This window comes from Carassius auratus, unplaced genomic scaffold (genome assembly GCF_003368295.1).
Source record: "Carassius auratus strain Wakin unplaced genomic scaffold, ASM336829v1 scaf_tig00214577, whole genome shotgun sequence".
NCBI classification, from domain to species: domain Eukaryota; kingdom Metazoa; phylum Chordata; class Actinopteri; order Cypriniformes; family Cyprinidae; genus Carassius; species Carassius auratus.
In genome coordinates, this window is record NW_020527721.1 from 84,800 (window position 1) to 100,062 (window position 15,263).

A 15,263-nucleotide genomic window follows, 5' to 3' on the forward strand; every position below is an offset into this window, starting at 1 on the left:
CTCTGATCATATTAAGCTCAAAGAAAGTTACAAGATTTCACAGTTTTTTTTTTTCTCTTACCCACAGAGAATAGCACGTGGGTTGTATGTTATAGTTGGTCGGCCTACACACTTCTATAAAATATGATCAAATGCAAACTTCAATAGAAGGGAAATTTTGACAACTTTTGAAGATATAGACAAAAGACAGCACATTAACAGCATGGCTGGCATGAAAACACACATTGTTTGCTTTGAAATGCATTGCTTTTCAAAGGTGTTCAGATTTTTTGAGGAGACCGTGAGAGAAGCAACCAATGATATAATACTTTAATTATGATGCTGAACAGTTCCTGTAATGAGGAAATTAATTAAAAGCATTTATGACCGGAATAATGTTGCTTCTGTAAAGCAAAGTGTGGTTCCTGTTGGAAGTGCAAAATGATTGTCTCTGCAAACAAAAATATCTTATAAGATAATGTGGGGGAAAAAAATAATGATAAAAAAATAAATCCACTATCCAGATTACACTGCTAAAACCATTATAAAATTGAACAGTTAATAAACATTCCACCAGTTCAAACTTATGACTCAGAATATAAAATATAAAACAGACATAAACAAACTTTTCAACTCTTTGATGAAAAGTAATGGTGCGCAACGATCACAAATATAACAAAGTTTCTAAAGTTCACTCTATAAAGTTCTGAACTGTGACATTTTTAAATGTGGTCAATGGCATCCTCTGGAGTTAATGCATTTGTGGGAATTTATGGCCAAAACCAGTCCTTCATATAGTAGACTTTATCCTCAGTTCATTGCACTAAAAGAAAATAAAGATTTTTATGCCCTAACAATACACATCTGAATTAATCTGAGAGATGAGTATGTAGATAGAGTTGGCAAATGATGGAAATCAATATAAAATGTTATAATTGCAGAGTGTTTCCAATGGTCTCATGCAAGCTGCGACCCTTGGCAAGATATGTCTGTGTCTTGTCTTTGCAGTTGATGGCAGTGGGTGCAATTATTAATTCTGGGACAAAAATCTCACAGTGAGACATACTGCAGTTGGAGATCTAAATTCTGCCAACTTGATTTTTCCCAAAAAGACATTGCTTGAAAGCGACATGTTGGCATTTCCCATGGGAATGGAGCTTTCGGATACTGGTCACGAAATCAAATGGGAATTTATTTCACATGGTCAAACCTCAGCTTCCTGTGAACGTGAATCACTTGCTCATGTGGCCATGGTAATTTCTGAATCTGCATCAAGGAGGTCTTTAACACTAAGAGAAAGCTGTCTGTATGTCATGATACAAGTTGCTTGCAAGCATCATGCCATTTGGGTGACTAAAAAAAGTATTAATCATTGTTTCAACAGTGAAGATATAAGCAGGAAAAAGATTGTGTCTGGTGATGTGAAATTGTTTTGTTTAAAATATAAATCGGACACTAAATAGTGTGTATTATTAAGACCATAATAAAATAGTGTAGAACCCCTTAATTCAGTTCCAGCAGTGTAGACATGGAAATGATTGACAGATAAATAAACTAAACTGAGATAAAATCTAAGATAAAATAAGATAAGATAATTGTATTCAGAAAGACAGGTCATATTTATACAGAAAACATCAGCCCGATGTATTCAGATGTTAAGTTATTGCCATTTATGGATAGGAAAGAAATATAATTGTAGGTTAGGTTGGTTATAGAAAGATGTTGATGCTGTCTGTATTTGTGTAGTTGTGGTCTCAGTTTCACACCCGGAATAGAATCAACACAGTGTAAATGTGTAAAAAAGGAGGAAGTAAGTGAAGTACTCTTGTTTGAGAGAAAAAAGTACTGAGAGTTGAAATAACATTAATAGTTATGAAGTGAAAAAAAAACAAAATCTTTATTTGACAATGAAACTATAAATGGGGGGAAAGACACATTTTAATGGGTGATGACAAATTTTGTCTGTTTTTTTTTTTAATGTAAAGATTTTACACTATACCACCAAGTCTACTGCCAAAACCACAATGAAATAGAATTAATATGTTAGTTTTGTTTCAGCAGGTTAGCCATGGCATGACAGACAAATAAACTAAGATAATATAAAATAAAAATCATTCCAGCAGTGCAGACATGGAAATGATCAACAGACAGACAAAAAAGTCAGCAAGGCTAACTAAAATTATAGCAATGCCAAATTTCTTCTAATTAAAAATGATCAATGATGCTAAAACACCTGTCTTGAGATGATGGCATCACCATAGATCTAATTACGCCTTTTGTATTAGTTTGGCATAGTTTCTTAGCTCTTTGTCCAAAGTATATTTCAAATACATAACCAAGGGGAAATCTTCAGTCACAGTCTAGAGTGGAGCTTGTCGCTTTCTCTGTCCGATACGATCTTTTTCTCACTCTCCTCAGGCAGGGCAAGTACTTCCCAGCAGTAGCACGAAAGTCTCTGCGGAGAAAGATGTAAAACACAGGATCCAGCAAGCTGTTAAGGCTCAGAAAGCCTCGTCCTAACTGATAGGGCACAAACACTGCCTTCTCCCAAACGCACGGACTGCTGTGTATCAGCAGTCCTAGGTACTTCACACAGCCGATGAAATGATAGGGCCCCAGCACCGTGACAAATACGGCCACCAGAAGGGTGAGCAGACCCCTGATACTCCTCTTCTCCTCGGATAAAAGTGAGTTGATTGCCATCAGCGATCGGACGGTCTCTCTGTGGAGACCAACAATGAAGCTAAGGGGTATTATGAAGGACACAAGCAGAGTAATCAGCCTGTAGGTGATAAAACTGCCCTCTGAGGGATACTTCTCGATACAAAGAGTGTAATTTGCCTGCTTGGGAAAGAGCTTGTCGAACGCAATGGCAGGAGGCACCGCAATTAGAATCCAAATGCCAAGTGCTATCCAGCGAGAAAACTTCAAATTACGGATATGCTTGAACCTGAGAGGTCTGGCGATGGCCAGGTGACGTTCTAGAGCAATGATACACATGAAGAAGATGCCCGCGTAAATGCTAATGTAAAAAAACATACCCATGAACTGACAGCTCCGGGGTCCGAAGCGCCAGTAGTGTCCGTTTGCATAGTAGTCCATCCACAAAGGCAAAGTCAGAAGTTGAATTAGATCTGCGATCAGAAGGTTTATGACGTACACAGGTAGGACATTCTCTGACTGGATGAGTTTGTAGAGCCCAAAGAGTGCCAACAGGTTTAAAGGAGTGCCGATGATGAAGAAGATTCCATACAAGATGGGAAGGAAGATGCCGTCTTGACTAAAGTCGATTCCGCAAGCATTTCCCACAATCGCTGGTGCACTCAAGCTGTCCAGGGTGCTCACATTGAAGTGGTTCCTCATCTTTTGTCTATGACAGAGTGGTATTGTGTTGTTTATATGGTTTTAAATCCTATTCACAAAGCAAAACTACTGCCATTCATTTTTATATGAAGCACTGACTAAATATATGCACAATTATTTGTGGGACATAAACATTTACACGACAAGTAATTCAAAAGTCCGCTGTAGGGGGAATTCACTAAGAATGAATTGCAGCAATTTAGTTCCAAATTCACATGTGAAATCATTCAAATCAGGTAACAGCACGAATATGCCCACAAACTTTGAATTTACATTCATGCATTTGATAGATGCTTTTACCTAAAGCTACTACAAAGCCATTCAAGGTATACATTTTTACATCCGCCTATTATGTTACACACACACTAGTGAAAAATTTGAAGTGGATCAAAAAAGTTGATCAAAGCTGTCCTAAGACAAGAACGCATTTTAAGACAACTTTGGTGACAGGTTTTGATATACATCATATATACTTTATATCAGTGGCTTAAATTCATTTATTGACTGACTATTTCAGCACATTTAGTGCCGATTTAAACTTCACTGCACTTGGTTAATAAAAATAAAAACATTTTCAAAAGTGGCAAAACTCTTCAGTGAATTCACCCTTAAAAATGCTCTTTAGGCTAATAACCTAAATCCAAAGGATGAATATGAATAAATGAGAAATGTACTGTACTTACCTAATGTGTTCTGACTGCAAACTGACAACTCAAGTCACATAATTTCTTACAGGAACGTGACCTCATATGCAGGGAAAACATAAAAAAGGGGGGAGGGGCAGAAGAAGCATATTTTAGTGTAAATGAGCTTAGCACATGACTAACATCAACTAACGCAGAAGAGGAAATGTGTCAGGAGGATATGGTAACTGCAAGGCTTAGCCAACACCCAAATCACCCAATGTTTTTTTTTTTTTTTTACCATGTTTTACCAGTAAATATGAACGGTTCTCTCCACCCTCAATTAACATGTGAAAAGGTTTTAGTGTGCACTGGTATTTGAGAGCTGAGAGAGAAAATAAGAGACATGCATTGTGCATTGGATGAATCTATTCATGTGTCAAAAAATAATAATAAATCAAAGTCATGTACAGTGCTGGTGTCAGATAGTGAATTGCATCATCTTCATGGATGGCAGCTTGGCGTGAACATGGAGAGTGAAGGGTAGATTAAAGCTTGTAGCATGTTAAACCCTACATTAGACGTTCATAGTATTTTTTTTCTTGCTGTCCATTACTGGTCATGCTTGAGAGGAGAGATGATATACTAGAAAAACTAGGCATGAGGCATTGATGGTAACCTGCCTACCCTTGGAAACAGCATACATATTTCATACTCGCAGGCCAGGATGTATAAAACTGCTCAGCTTCTATCTGCTTTTGAAGGTTTTATCAGTCCCCAGTTGATCTAGAAGTCCAGGTAAAACTCTTCAAGCAGTTTGAAGTGGCATTTCTTAGGGGTGTTGGTGAGTCCAACCTGAGGGAGCTCCTCCAGCAGCCTCTATACACAGAAGGAGATGTTTGGCTCAGCCTTGGGAGTGGATGAATACATTGTACATTTATTGTACATTTCATATGATGATTTCATGAGGGGATATTTGAATCCACAGGCCCTTTGGAAACAAAAGAATGGCATCACCTGGTCAAGATATTGGGTTCATAATGTCATGGATTCAATCTCTAAAGAACACACCAACAGATTATAATATTTACAGGTACTTTCAAACTTTGGACCCCCAAATAAGGCGATCTAATTTAAAGTTATATAATTGTCTTTTATATTTTTACTTTAAAGAGTCAGTGGAAATTATATATATATATAAAAAATACCCACTATAAATGGTTTAAGCATGAACCAGAAAAGCATTTTCCTTTAAAATCACATTTATCTTCATTTTAGAATCAAAGTGCTTTTCATAATAAATACTGTTCCAATGCAAAAATGTGTTATAAATATTGCACTGAATATATCTAATAAACAAGTTAAAGGGATAGTTCACCCATAAGTGAAAATTATTTCATTAATGACATAATTTTCATTTTTCGGTGAACTGACCCTTTAACAAGTTAAAAACCAAATGCATAAGTGTGAAATGCATAAATTTAAAGTTAATGTAGAGGAATGCCATGTGCACACCACAGACTCCTAAGCAATTTTGCCAAAAAACAAGTGTATAATTGTAAGAACTGGCACTGCCAACATCCGACTTAAAAGCAGTTATTGGTTTGTTATGAGCTCATTCACCTTCAGATCAATAGGCAACAGAAAATAACCATAAGAATAGTGAACTTTCAATAAAACTATTGATTTCTATGCTGAAAAGACTTACAATATGTCAAAGCGCAGCTTCATCGGTGTACACAGCTTGGTTTAAGTGTCAGGACTGGCCAAATGTAGTTTGAGCAAAATAGCAAAGCAATCTTCGGTGTTCCCAGGGAGCAAGAAACAAGCATAGTGCACAGCATCCTTCTGTCATAATCGTGTCCTTCACTCAATCAATAGCAAAGCTTTCAGAGAAAAGCTTTTTTTTTTTCAAAAAAAAGCCACTGATGTCTGGAAAAAAATGCAATATCATAATCCTGTGGATTTCTCTCCTCGGCCCGACAGATGCACTCATGCTATTAACATACATTGATGATTTAGTACACAGGTAACTGAATTTTCTCTTTAATTAGCAAATCAATATGGTGATTGCTTTCTGCTGTTGTATTGGAAGGTCACTGGTGGGTCTTTGTATGCTGAATGATTGAATTTACATGGATTAAAGCAATCTAGCAGAGGTTTAACATTTATCTGTGGCCAGACCTGTTAAATAAACCCATTGCAGGTGATCTTAATACTGTGACACAATGGCCCCGGTGATTCATGCCCAAACTGTAAGCGCTCTACCTCCGGAGGTCCCATCTGCAGGGGTTGCTTGCATGCAATACATAAAAGGTGAAATTGTAGTTGATGCATGAGCACTCAGTGAACCAATGGGATTTGGCCTAAAGAAAACAGCATGACAAAATGCATTTGCAGAGAATTCTGCCTCCACATTTGTTACAAGGCCGCTTGCAAGACGTAAATGAAAACGCTGGCAGAGGAAAGGGCTTGTTCCCAAGTTGTTGACTTTGACATAGTGATTTTATAAGTATGCTTTGCTGGGACTTCTTACAGTGGTGACCTATTTTGTTTGGTTGCCGTTTCACAAAAAATGGGGGTGTTATCATAATTGTTCTTTAAAAGTCTAGAAAAAACATATAAATATGTTGAACACTTGGCAACACTGAACATTTAACTGAATTGTGATTTAACTTAATTGTTAACATGCTGTGATGTCAATCTTCGTAATAGAATCATTAGTACAGGGCAATCTAAAAACTAGGGCTGCCCCAAAATAGTCGACTATTCGTTAGTCAACCAGAAGAGGCTTGGTTGACCAAAATGTTATTAGTCGCAGAAAAAATAAATAAATAAATTAATTAATTAATTAATTAATTCACAGGCAAAGTCTGTGACTTACAGATAATTAACAGCGAGTCTATGCTTATACAGTATGTCAGGCAGGATATCCAAACACTCCCCTATCATTCATCTATCTCAAATATGGCTTATCATACAAAATATGTAAGTACAAGCAACATTACATGGCTGCACAATCTAATGTTGATCTAGAGAAAGAGTGTAATGTACTTTCAAATTAACCAAATTCAAATGGAAGACAGATATTCTCAAATTATGTAATACGTATGAAACCTAAAACCAGTGCATCACTACTGCGGAGATGACGAGTCAGTGTCACCGACTTCATCTCTTAAACTGAGAACAAAGAAAGCAATTGTTTGCAATTGTTTATTAGTGAATTATTAAAATATTAAAGGGTAGCCCGACTAAAACTAACCATCAAGCTTTAAGATTCACCTTTATTGTTGCTATTGTACATTGCTTAAACGTACTGTTCTGTTGAGATCAATTTGAGCAATTCCTTTTTTATAATTATTATTAGAAAATGTGTGAAATTTTGTCACTTTTTCCTTCACTTTATCGTCTGAAAAAAAAAACATTATATATATATACATTTGACCCTTTTGGATTTCCATGCAATGCCAAAAATCTATACTTTGGAAAACATTAAAGAGTCTAGTAAAAAAGGTTTACAGTAGCTCACCAAAGACTAAAATATGAAATATATTAAGTATCATTAACATAAGACTCAAAGTTCACTTTTAATTGAAAACAAGTTCACTCTGTCTCCTCTCCACCAGTAAAGATGCTGCACACTGGTGGTGGATGAGGAGATACCCCTGACAATGTAAAGCACTTTGAGTGCCTAGAAAAGCGCTAATATAAAAAATGTAAAGAAAAAGCAAGGACAAGTTACAATAGAGGTTTTCTGTTTTTAGATGAATTATTAGTTTTTACATAGTGTTGATCTTTGAAGAATTCCATATACCAATACAGAAGTTACGGTATAACTGGATGTTAACACAACAAAAGGTTTAAGTTAAAGGACTCCAAAATAAAATTCTGTCATTATTAACAAAAAAAAAAATTGCCTTTCATCAAAAACAAAAGGAGATGTTAAGGAGAATCACCTTAGGCCATAAATTACTTACCTTGTAGTCTTCCTTCCTCTCACACGGCTCTGGGGGATGAACAAAGCCCTTCTGTAGCAAATTGATGTGTTTTTGTAAGAAAAATATCCATATTAAAAACTTAATAATCACTTTAATCTAACTTGTGCTCACTGTTGTAAAATGGAAGCAGTTCTGGGAGCATGACATACAGTATGAGGTCAGCAGTATTTGAAAGGAAGCGAAGTTTCCTTACTTTAGCAAAGGAAAACCAGTCTCCACTTGGCTTATATCAAAATCCTCCAACATTCTTCTTTACAAATCCTCATTTTGTACTTCTAATTAGTGACCATTGTTTTGTTTTGATCTCTCCACTGTATTTCCGCATGTGACACTTCTGAGCTGACCTCATAAATCATTCCCCTGGAACTGCATCGTTTACAACTGTGAGCTCAAGCTAGATTAAAGTGAATATAACATTTTGAATATGGATATTTTTCTCACAAAAATGCAACAATTCGTTAAAGGAGGTTTTGCTCACACCCAGGATTTGTGCGAGACATTTTTTTCATGGATGTGCTTTTTATTAAACTTATAATCACCAAGAATGACGTCTGAGTAATTTATGGCTTAATTTAAATTTTTGGGTGAACTAACCCTTTAAATAAACACTAGCAAAAAAAAAAAAACTAAAAAAAAAAAAAACACTTACCGTTACCGTTTGTCCAACTGATGGAGAAATGATGTTGCAGTTCCTAAAAATAGTGTTGAAAGTCAAACTCTCTTACTTTAGAGAACAGATTAAACTGGGAAATTCCAATCCAACTTCTTATTTAGGGCAACTAAATCCAACTTCTGCTTTATGACATTTTTGACAATGTCAGTGTAATCACTGCCAAATTCTGCTGCAGGAAATAGAAAGAAAGAGAAAAAGGAAGCAGGTATGTAAAAAATTTGGGAACATTTTTCAATAAGTCTCATTTGTTATTAGTAGTAATGCAGCAGATAACATAAACTAACAATGTGCAATGTATTTTTACATTTATTTATTCTTGTCAGTGTTAGTTAATAAAACATAATCATTTTATTTGTTTTTAAACTGTATAAAAAAAAAAAAATACGGTAACACTTTGGTATAGGGTCCAATTCAAACTGATAACTAGTTGCTTATTAGCATGTCTATTATTAACATATCAGATATTATACTGATTTCTGTAATTATCAGGATGTAATATTTTAGAGTCAAAATGCCGTCACTCCTTGAATTATGCCATGACTCAAAACATTTGAAAAATCACTGCATGTTGTTGTAATTGGATTAAAAGAAAAACGTCATGATTTCTGTCTTTAAACTTCAATAATTTCATTATTCTACATAAAGTAGGACATATATGCACTGCATAGAAAATTAACCTCGTGCCTCTTTCGCCTGCTGTGATTACAGCAGCTTTGTCCGCCTTGAGGTGCAGTAAAATGAAAAGATGATGTCTACGCTGTAGAAATGTACTGTATAGCTCCACCCATTAACCATGTACACTCACAGGAGAAACCTTGACCCATTTGAATGAGTTATAGACTGTGGGTTTATACTGACAGAGTGACAAATGACAGCAGCAGAACCTTTTTCATTATCCATGTGAATGCAGACTAGAAAATAGAACCACAGCTGATCAGACCGAATTGAATGTCGTTTTCAAAATGATAGACCTTTATCTAATAATGAGCATGAAAGAAAGCATTGTGCGAGGACAGAATACCCTGCGCCAGGGAGAAACACAATCCTGAGATTCTTACATGTCATCTCCAAAGAGATTTGCTCATCTTGTACTGAAAATAGACTACAAAAGAGTAACTGAAGTATAGCACTGGAGACAATTGTCTTGGCAACTAGTGTGCTCAATGTTACTGTTGGCTGCATGCAGTCACTTGTAAATAAGCAGTCGTGGTTTTGTTTAATCAAGGGTGTAATTCCCAGAGTGATGATTTAAAACAAATTAACAAGAAAAGTCTTTGCAATTGATTAATTCTCTCTCGATTTACACCTTTTAGCAATAAGATGCCATTTTTGCAGATGCCATTTTGTTTGACATTTTGCTGAATTAAATGTTTCATATATTTATACAAGTGTGACACAGATGTCCGAATATATGTGTATACAGTACACATTCCATCCCTACAGTAAAAAAAAAAAAAAAATCCATTAGTTGTTGTACGTAAAGATGCAATAGTAATAAATATTGAAATGTTTAAATCAGCCTTAAATCAGCCATGTCTGGTCACCTTTCAGCTCTGGTCAACACAAGTAACAAACATGTATGGTGAATGTAAGATAAATGTGAATCATGGTCATCCATAAGGTAGAAACACATAGAGAACAAAGCTATTTGTCAGATTATATAGAGTAAGTTGTCACAGTGCCATTAAATAGCCTTTTCAGTAAATTAATATACTGTATAAAAAATCTATTACTTTTTTATTCAGGAGTTGTAATTAAAAATATGATATAAAAGAATATGAGACAACTTGCCTTAACCTGACATTTACCCCCCTTACACCTTACCAAAATCACTGAGACCTGTTTTATGTTTTTGTTAAGATAAATTATTATGTTCACTTGTCTACACAACTACAGCAAAAATTATACTTAATTTAGAAAATATAATCTTAAAGACAGAATTCACTAAAATGACTCAATCATTACATGGTGCAGTTCACCATTGTGTGGAGATCCTGGCAGCAAAAAGCTTGACTGAATGGTCCTATGAAACAGAAAGTGGGACTTAAACTAGCTGAAATTGTGTAAGAACACTCACTGGCCCTATTATTTACTTTCCAGTGTTCACTATTCCATCATATTGAATACTAGCATTTTGAACCTCAGTAGGCTTCTTGCTACTTGCCTAACAGCCCCATAATAAGTATGAATATATTGGCAGACCACTTACATGTGGAAGACTTTTTTTTTAATGCCTCGGGCAAAGAAGAATATTCTAAAAGGTATTTTTACCCACTACAATTACATATATTAATCGAGGTTAAACAATCTGATATACAGTATATATATATATATATATATATATATATATATATATATATATATATATATATATATATATACACACACACACACACAAACACACGCACGCACGCACACACACACTTTTTTTTATAAACTGCTTTGGTTTAGAGAAGATTTTTATTTTATTTATTTTTTGTCTATACTGTACATGCTACAATTGTATATTACATGCTCTACTTTTTCAAACCATCTGTTCTTAAGTATTTTCAGTAGGACAACAGATTCTGTTTACATTGTAGACATGTAGCAGATCTTTTCATGTGCAGGCCTTTGGTGTGGTCAACACCTCAAACTGTTTTTGAGGCATCAATAGAGAAAAGCTTTCTGCTTACTACTTACTTTGTGATTTAAAATCTTTATTCTGTTTCTCACAGCCTTTATTGACAAGAGGCATCGTCAAAACAGATGTTCTGCAGTGCAGCCTTCAGCTAATTTTATCTGGACATCAAATCGATGTGTAATCATTATTGGAAGCTTTGCCACATGGAATGAAATACTGAAGTAAGATCAATCCAGCTTGAGCAGATCACTACAAACAGTTGTTTCTTTTGTGAGCAGCGCTGAAAATCACACTCAAAATGTGGAACTTTTTTTTTTTTTTCTAGCCTAGTGGTCTGTGGTCTAGTTGTCCATTACTGGAAAATTGTTTGCAAAATAATTGTGAGCATTGTCTAATTATAACTAATTACATTTAATGGACTACTCATTTATCACAACGGTTCATTTTCTGTCAGAATGTATGACAGTCACTCCAAAAAGCAGCCACCAACTTCTGTGATTCTGGAAAATGTTGTTAGCCGTGGTAACTCATCATCCATTTGCCACACAGACTATAATTAACTCCTAAGACCTTTGTGAGAGTCTGCTGTACCTTTGTGAATTATGCACTGTTAGTGAACTGTGAACTTTGTTGATGCTCATCATAAAGTGCTGAACAAATTTACCACGGATTACAGTAACCAGCTTTTTTTTATCATGGCTGAAGTCGACATGGCCAGTGGGTTCACAAACCCAAGGACAGGAGGTGAATCGTAGCAGGTGTGGTGGCACTATCCCAGGATCTAGGACAGTAGATTTCCTCCAGCTGGCCGAAAGCCTTTCCCCCAGGCCACTGCGCAGCCAGCTACCTGAACCAAGGTGAGACCCTCTGCGCACCAGGGGGAACCTGAATCTTAATGTAAACCGACTCATCTATAAATGATGGCAAGCGGCAATTAATCAAAATTTGACAATGTGTATGGAGGGGTGGCAGAGGTCAGGGGCTCTTTTCTTTTTTTCCCCTCCGTGCTTTGGAGTCTCTGCCATGTTTCTTCTCATTGGTTAGTGAGTTACTATCACAGCAACATGGAGCAGTGGCATTCACAGCATCAAATCCTCTGTTTCATCTCTCCAGCTCTCATGAAATAGTGAAATAAAATATTAACAGTGCAACCAACACTTATGCTGTTTAATGTTAAAGGAATTTTTCACACAAAAACATAAATAATGTTATTATTTACTCATGTTATCCCCTTCATATATATAATAAAAAAGAAAGAATGCAATTCATATTTATTAATTTAGCATGTTTTTATACAAAGTGACCTCATAAATGTGGATTTTGTGTTATATTCAATGTGTTATAGATCTGAAAGCTAAAGAAAAATGGTCACACTGTGGCTTGGGGACCAATTCACGCTATTAAGTAACTGTTAAATATGAGTTCGCCTCAATAAAGTCTAAATTTACTGCTTATTAATAGTTAGTATGGTAATTCTTAAGTTTAGTCATGGGGTAAGATTTAAGGATCTAAAATGTGGCCATGCAAAATAAGTCAGGTTTATTTATAAAGCGCTTTTAATAATACAGATTGTGTCAAAGCAGCTTTATAGTATTAAAAAGGAAAAGAGTGTGTCAATAATGCAAAAGGACAATAGTAAATTCTCAATTTTCAGTTATTCATTGAATTTAGTGATGTCCTCATCAACAATAAGGTATTAATATATGCTTAATATAATTATAATAATTAAAATGCTAGTAATGTGCTAATAAGCAATTAGTTGACAGTGAGAATTCGTCCCCAAAACTAAAGTGATATTTAAAGAGTTTTTTATATATTGTGATGTTACAGAGATGGTGTTGACTACTCAGTGATCCTCTCTAATACTGATTGGAAATCTAGAGTTTGCACATGAAGCTTAATGAGGCTAAAACTAACAAACATGTACAGACCATTGAGCTGCATCATCCTCTTAACACGATTCACACTTTAAAATAACATACAACTCTTGGCTACATTTGTCAAGTTAACTGGCCAATTTACATTTTGCACTATAATATAAATATTTCGATTTTTATACATTAATGCATAATGTAATTTGGTTAATTAAATGAATATACATCGCATACCTAGTTTTTTTTTTTTTTTTTTTTTATAGATTTATTAACTTTACTATTTGCCAATTGGGTATACAAAAAATACATTTGTTTAAAGGTGGGGGGGGGGGGGTGAAATGCTCGTTTTCACTCAATATCCTGTTAATCTTGAGTACCTATAGAGTAGTACTGCATCCTTCATAATTCCAAAAAGTCTTATTATATTCATAAGAGAAAGATAGTCTGTACCGATTTTTCCCGGAAAAACACGACCGGCTGGAGGCGTGACGTGTGGGCGGAGCTAAAAAATCACGAGCGCCAGTAGGCTTTTGCGTTGAGAGCGTTTGGAAGCTGTGACATTACCGTGAGGACAAAACCAACCAAAACAAACCATGGCTAACAGTCAGATTCAGCGTATATTTATTATCCAGAATCAGAAATTTAACAAGAGCAGCATCAGCAATGACATCTCTATGTGGTATGTACTGAAACTGTATATATTTGCTTAGCGGTTTTGGAAAATGACTAAGTTCCACTTTGTCGTCTTTTTTTTTTTTTTTTTTAAGCTGTACATGTGGAAAGTGCAGTTTGATGACAACATCGCATGTTGTTTACTTGATGTGCTTACGCGCCGATAGCTGAGTTAACAACACAGAGATATTTGAAGCAGTTTTACTCACCGCCTGCGGTTCCAACACCCGATCGTGACCCTTTTTCGTTGTGACTGCATTATCCTTAAGAAATAAACGATGTGCAAATCCGGCGTCAAACTGGGCCTTGTTTGTAAAACAAGCATCTTCGAAATGCAGGGAACAAACACAAACACTTGCACAACTCCGTTGATGCTCTGTAAAAATAAACTCCATCCACTGGTCCCTTAATGCTGTTTCTCTTTTCTGTAATCTGTGCAGGGTTGTCTTGCCCTGGCAACCAAAAACACACTCCTTTTGTGACATTTCGTGACGCTCTCGCTCTGATCAGTGAATGTCTGTTGTGCTCTCAGTGCTCTGCTATACAGGAGCGCGCGCTCTTCCGGCAAAAATGCCCTTAGAACCCATATAAGGAAATTCCGCTCCATCTAACGTCACACAGAGCCATACTCGAAAAAAAAACTTTCCGAAACTTGTGACAAACCGGAAGGATTATTTTTGGAACAGAAATACTCCTTCAAACGTACAACTTAATTTTTGAAACTTTGTCCATGTTTAGCATGTGAATCCAACTCTTTAACATTGTAAAAAAGTCAGTATGCATGAAATAGCATTTCACCCCCCCTTTAAGAAAATAAGTCTTAATATATATTTTTTTCTTCTCAAGTAATCCACTAAAGATTTAGATACTGGAAACATTACAAAAATACTAATTAAGAAAATAATTGCAGTGTGTTGTGCCACAAACTGTTCCATCTTTGACAATTATGCATAAATGAAATGACTGTGTGTCGGTAGTTTGGCTCACAGGAGAACAATTGCACAATGAGTATTTCCTGTTGTTGAATATGATTGCATTTACAATCCAAGTTACGCCTGCCAACATTCAAAATTTCCCATTATTTAATTATTTTAAGCATATTCTTTGTTTTATGTAATGCTTTATTATTTGTATGCAAGTATGCTACCTATTTTGTTCTAAACTCTGTTCTGTGCCCAATTTAATTAACTGTCTCTGAGAACAGAGATAATGAGACACTTTGACTCTAAATATATACTGTCACTAAAAGGTCATGCAAAGGCCAGAAATGCAAACTATCAGTTTTATATCCATGAACTCTTAATGGCATGACCTTTTGGGGAACACGTTCTGACATATTTTGTCATATCTTATTGGTGGCAGTGTTTATCTTCAGTATGTTGGTAATATGCAGCAGAACAGCTGATGTTTCATGGTATGTACGGTTTGTGGGAGATCTTCATGCACAGACCCCACAGC

The 15,263-nt window shown here is 35.6% G+C and overlaps 1 protein-coding gene across 1 annotated transcript; it reads right to left on the bottom strand.

Moving 5' to 3' along the window:
• Positions 1-490: 490 nt before the first annotated feature.
• Positions 491-4,276, bottom strand: LOC113092413 (G-protein coupled receptor 4-like). The gene is made up of 2 exons (XM_026258005.1): positions 4,026-4,276; positions 491-3,349 (listed from the first exon to the last, which is right to left on the bottom strand). The coding sequence occupies exon 2, from the start codon at positions 3,340-3,342 to the stop codon at positions 2,329-2,331; it is 1,014 nt and encodes a 337-aa protein (XP_026113790.1). The 5' UTR covers positions 3,343-3,349; positions 4,026-4,276; the 3' UTR covers positions 491-2,328.
• Positions 4,277-15,263: the final 10,987 nt, after the last annotated feature.